Source organism: Austrofundulus limnaeus, unplaced genomic scaffold (assembly GCF_001266775.1).
Source record: "Austrofundulus limnaeus strain Quisiro unplaced genomic scaffold, Austrofundulus_limnaeus-1.0 Scaffold69, whole genome shotgun sequence".
Taxonomy (NCBI): Eukaryota; Metazoa; Chordata; class Actinopteri; order Cyprinodontiformes; family Rivulidae; genus Austrofundulus; species Austrofundulus limnaeus.
The window spans coordinates 970,958-976,621 of NW_013952471.1; the positions used below are offsets into that span (position 1 = coordinate 970,958).

The 5,664-nt window shown below is 41.4% G+C and overlaps 1 protein-coding gene across 1 annotated transcript in view; it reads right to left on the minus strand.

The window, feature by feature from the left end:
- Positions 1-4,879, minus strand: part of myo15b (myosin XVB) — a gene marked incomplete in the record, with an annotated part of 164,390 nt that extends 159,511 nt beyond the window's left edge. Inside the window, 2 exon segments of the mRNA XM_014010452.1 lie at positions 3,651-3,827; positions 3,930-4,879. Of these exon segments, the coding sequence (XP_013865906.1) occupies positions 3,651-3,827; positions 3,930-4,856 (1,104 nt within the window).
- Positions 4,880-5,664: the final 785 nt, after the last annotated feature.

The window sequence follows — 5,664 nt, forward strand, 5'->3', positions numbered from 1 at the left end:
ATACACGCGCAGGGCGCATCCACCTCGCCAGTGTGGATGTTATAAAACTTCACGTTTAAAGTCCGTGTTTGGCACGCAGGGAGGGGGGGATGCGTGCGTGCGTGTGTGTGTGTGCACGGGGCGAGGTGTCTGCCGCGGATAACAGAGCAGGCAGGAGGGGGAGAGGACAGGAGAAGAGCGGTGGACTTATTTCTAATTTTATCTGACATTTACTTTTATTTTTATTGTTTTTATCGTCCTGCAGGCTCTGAGAGAAAATTAATTTGAAGCTGAGTATTTTTTTATAAAAATTGTTAGATTACTCTAAAGCAAAATGAGGGAAAATCTGTGTCAATTACAGACATTCGTTCACGTGAGCAGCTGTCAGTCAGCACCTGTCAAACCTCCAGACGCACGACGGAGCGTGTCTGAACCAATCACTGATCATCTGACTGATTTAAATACATCTTAACATTCATGAGGTACTTTACATTTACAGTTTATGGTTGAATGTGGGCGTGTAGAGGGTAGAACCTGAAGTGGGACCTTGTGCGCAAACTCTGACATGCGGCTGTGATTTATAAAGGAAAGATGCGCAGAAACATGCGTACGTACGGTTTTATAAATCTGAATTTTTTTTGGCGTACGCCATTTCCGCCTTTTGGCCGTACGTTCACTTTTAGTATGGTTTCCACGCAATCCTTTATAAATCTGACCCCAGGTCATTTCATTGACCTATATTTATTCACATTTTAATCAGACTCATATTTACTGAAGTGTGAGATTTGTATGATATGCAGGGGATTCTTATCTCAGGGCAAAATACTCAAAGATGAGGAACCAGCTTTGTCTTTTATTGTAATTTACTACAAAAATAAAACAAGAATCAAATTCATTGAATCAAGAATAAAACTTTAAAAATAACAACATTAAAAACAAGCAGAACGGTTTCTCAAACAGAGATGAAAATTATTGTAGACTTGATGTTTATATCTAAGTTAAGGACCAATCCTCTTTACTTTATATATGCTTCCATTAGGTAAAGTTATTAAACAGCATGGGATACATTTCCATTGTTATGCTGATGATACTCAGTTATACGTATTTATCCACAAAACCTGATGAATCCAATCAGTAACTTAAACTACAAGCATGTCTTACAGACATAAAAACATGGATGACTCTTAACTTTCTGCTTCTAAACTCAGATAAGACAGAGGTTCTGGTTTTTGGACCTGAACATCTTAGGGATCAACTTTGTAGCCTTTCANGGTTGGTTGTTTATATTATTTTCATCAATAATATATTATTGTTGAACCAACTTGACCCAGCGTCTTTGTGTCCAGACCAGCCGTGCCCGGGTTCCTGCCTCCCAGCGTCAACAGCACCTTTCAATAATAAACTTGTTAAATTGCTGTGTGTGTTCGGTTCTCATTCAGAGTTCAAAAACCCATTCTTAACATTGTGGTCTATATGTAAATGTCCCTAACAGGGTGGAACAAATTTAGAGAGGATGGTGAAAAAACTACCTGTAATTATTACTTTATCCAGCCCTGAGCTTGAACATTATTCATCTGTTACTGTTAAACATGTCAGTGATGTAACAAAATATTTAAAACTTAAAATATTAAACTTTTTTTTTCAAAAGTCCTGAAGCCAAAATGTTGCCGCAAAATCTAGCAAATTCTCCAATCCCTTCAGTGAGAAAGCTGTTAAGCTGATGGGTCTGAAAGATTGTACTTCTCTGGTTTGGTTGGTTGGTTTGCCAGGTTTAAGCAGAAAGACATCTTTTGCCGTCCTCCACCCAACTTGTACATGACCAAGCAACTACACAAACAACGTACGTTCTAGTTATTGTGTTCAGAAATAAATCCAGTCCTCTTTGACAAAACACTGGGAAAATGCCATCTGGACCACAAGCATTAAATGGATCAAACATATTAATTGTGCATTTTACTTTGACTTTCATAATGATACTTGCAGCTCTGCTCCAATCATTGTCTGTTGGATTTAGGTCAGCGACTGTGTCAGGCTGTGCAGTCTCTCCTGCCCCAGGTAAATGTACCCGGAGAAGATGCTGGAGCACACTTTCTTGTGTGACTGGCAATCCTTCTGGTGGAATAATGAAGGTTAGTTGATTGACTGGATCCTTTCTAAGAAGCTTGTACAGCTTAGAAGAGGCACTAGGCTTTTAACTTCTTTGCAGAACTTTCTCCAAGAAAGTTCTTTACACTCCCTTACAACACTTTTAAAATGATTGCGGGACTGTACATACTGTTCCCACCTGGTTTTACTTGGTTTGGATCTGTATATTCGCCATTTACATCTTGCTGCCTTGCGGAGGCCAGACAACTCTAGAGTCCACCAGGCCGGCTGCTTTGAAGGCTTCCAGATTTTCTCTGGACAAGCAGTTTGCACAGCATCCGTCATGCTTGCGACCTCTGTCTCGATGTCTTGCACAGTTTTAATCCTGGCAATTCTTCCAACCATCAACCAGGATAGATTAACATTCAAATTTCAGTTGGTGTTTTTGGGTTTCTGTAAGTGACTGGGTGTGGTTTCCCCATCTTCAGCTTAAACTGAATACGCCAATGGTCTGACATGGTTTCCTCTGGGACACCTCCCAGTCACACATACTGCTTACCAAGTCCATAGACCTGACTGTTATATCAATGACCTCCTCCCTATTAACGGTTTGGAAGGTAGGTACATTGCCCTGATTTAAGATAAGCAGATCTTCTGTCATCAAATATTCTAACAGTGACCTGCCTCCAGGGTTAATATCAGAGCTCCCCCAGCACACATGATGGGAGTTGGCATCACAGCCTATAAGTACCGAGAAGCCCTTAGATTTAGCATAATCAACTATCACCATAAACTCCTGTGATGGAGGTGGTTGCTGTGAATCAAATGGCAGATAAACAAAGGCTGCAATAATCTGGATTCATCATTTGACTGAATATCCTGCTGCAGTGCTACAGCATCACCTGTTGTTAGGTGGAGCAGTGCAGTGTATCTCACACCTTTTGTCAGGGATACTGCTGCTCTAATTGAAAATATGGATGGAGGACCTCAAGTTTAGCTTGTTTGTTGCACTAGCGCTTAGCTAATACATACTGTATAAGGCAATATAGCGTGAGGTCTAGCACAAAAGCTAACAGGCTAAGCTGAGGTTCTTCTTCCATGAAGCAGCTCTGTTGTCCTCCATCCATATTTTCAGTTCCAGGCTGAGTCATTTCTACCTTCTCCTCTCTGTCAACGCTCTCTGGTTTCATTTAAAAGAGTCGATCATCAGATATTGTCCAAGATTAACCTTCAGGGTGGATATAGCTCGCTAGCAGCCTCGCACCGAGGACCTATCCACGTCATCATTTACCCAGAATGCTTTGTGTGTAAATAAAATGGCTCCATCAGTGTTAAAATATATTTTTAAAAATTTACAAAACTAAACATCCTACAGTATTTTTACAGTCTTTATTTTACAGTTAAAATAAATGTTTATCAAATAAAGTCTAATGTTACAACTAATCGGGGATCCCTTTAACAGGAATTACATCACCATAAGAAAGAAAATTTGCTGTCCAAAATGAAAGACAAACATATGACATGTTATGGCTCAAATTGTTCTCCCCTTCAAACAATTCTAAAATACAAGATGGAGGATGGAGTACCTGTGTGCTGACTAGCCGGCTCTCCAGGATCTCCTGGGTAGGGTCCTCTGATTCCCAGGGTCCTCTGCCATTGCCGTGTGGAGTGAACTTAGCTTGGCCTTCATCATCATAGACGGTCCACTTGGTTAGCTTCTCCACAGTCTGATGGGGCAGGAGATTTTCTGATCGGAGCCAGTCCTGTACCACACACAACAAATCTCTGAGAAACAGTTGCTTTCATAATTTACTCAGTTTAGACATATTTAACGAAGAATGCAAAAACAAACTCATAACACAAACCTGAGGGACTCCACTCATCCGTGGACTTCCAGTCCAGTGCACCTCTGGTTGGCTGACTGTGTATGACCCAGCCTCACCCATCAGCTGGGCCACTTCTTTGTCTGTTTCCTCTTCATACAGAGAACAAACAGCTGACACAGTTGCTCTTGTGTTTGGAGCGTGTTGAGTGGTAGACTCTGGTGTCCCAGCAGCGTCTTCTCTGCCTGTGCTAGGTCCTCTGAGTCGTGTTTGTCCATCATCTATACTCCTCTCTGGCATCTTACTCAAGTTAACCTTAGAAGGTTTTAGCTTCCCTCTTGCAGCTTGTAACACACTGATTTCATCCTTATTTTCCATGGAAAGTTTCTTGGTTCTACTGTCAGGTTTGGATGATTCTTCTGAGGCATCAACAGAGCCTGTACTCTTTGTTATCACATCTGTCATAAGCCCTTCCCTCCCTGGCTTCCTTGTGGTCTTCAGGAGACTGAGATCTGGTTTTACAGAAAGGACAAGCTTAGCACCAGGCATTGGAAGTTTGGGCTCAGAGGCACCAAGTCCTCCTGCTGGACATGATGGAGTAGAAGATCTAAGAGCTGTCAGAGGCATCTTAGCGGTCTTTGCCTTGCTGATTTTGTTCATTCTTGGAAGTACTACAGCAAATTTGGACTCTAACTCTTTGTCTCCACCTTGTAGAGCTTTGTCGGCTCTGTCCGTTGTCTTTCCTTGGAGGTTGGATCCATCCTTATCCTTATAAGAGTTATTGTTTTTCGTGTTAGTCAGGCTGGTTTTACTGGCAACCCTCATGGCCATCCGGTGTTTGAACAGATTGACTTTAGTTTTTCTGGTGTTCTGTTTTTGTTTCATGGATCGGTTGGAGAGCCAGTGTGACACACCAATGGCTTTAGTCAGAACGGAAAGTTTTTTTCTGAAGTTGAATTGTTGTGGCATTTTATTTTGAATCCAACCAGACACCCTGCGGAGAGTTGTCGCCTTTTTTCTTTGTGTTATTAAAGATTTCATGAAATTGCTGGTCGTCCCCTCAGCACCATCACACTCTAAAAGTTCTTCATCAGATTTTGTCCCAGGTTTGTCTCCTTTGGGCTGAGGAGATGCCATCTTGACTTTGCTCAGGAGAAAGCTCTGCGGCTTACCTTTCATGACACTTTCAGCACCCTGCTGCTCCTCAGGCTCTGATGTGGCTTTCGGCTCTCTGCAACTGGCTTTGGGAAACAAATTTGGACTTTGGCCTGTAATGGATTTAGTGGTAATGGGTTCAAATTCATCCTTTTCCTCAGCTACAACAGAATCACCATCAGAATCTCTTTTTTGGACATGTTTTCCTTTCTTTATGATCGGATTCTTACCATTTGATGAATCACTATTGCTGTGGAGAAAATGTACTTTACCTTCCTCTGTAGGGTTGGGGTTATCACCCTTTTGTTCTTTCTTCTTTTTCTTCTCTCTCTTTGCTTTTTGTTTGGCTTCATCAACTAGCTTCTTCTTTTCTGTTTTTGCCCTTTGTTTTTCTTCTTTCTCAGCCTTTTTCTCTGCTTTTGATTTTTTAAACATCTTTGTCTCTTTTCCTGTCTCAGAAAAATCTGGAGACTGTCCACATTGTCTTCCAGTTTTATTAGACTTTTTGGTGTCCGTCTGTATTAGCTCTTTGATTTCAGTCCCATCACTGACCTTCTCACAAACATCAGCTTCATTTAGTCCATTTCCATCTTCTGTTTTATCTTCTTTATATTCTTCTTCA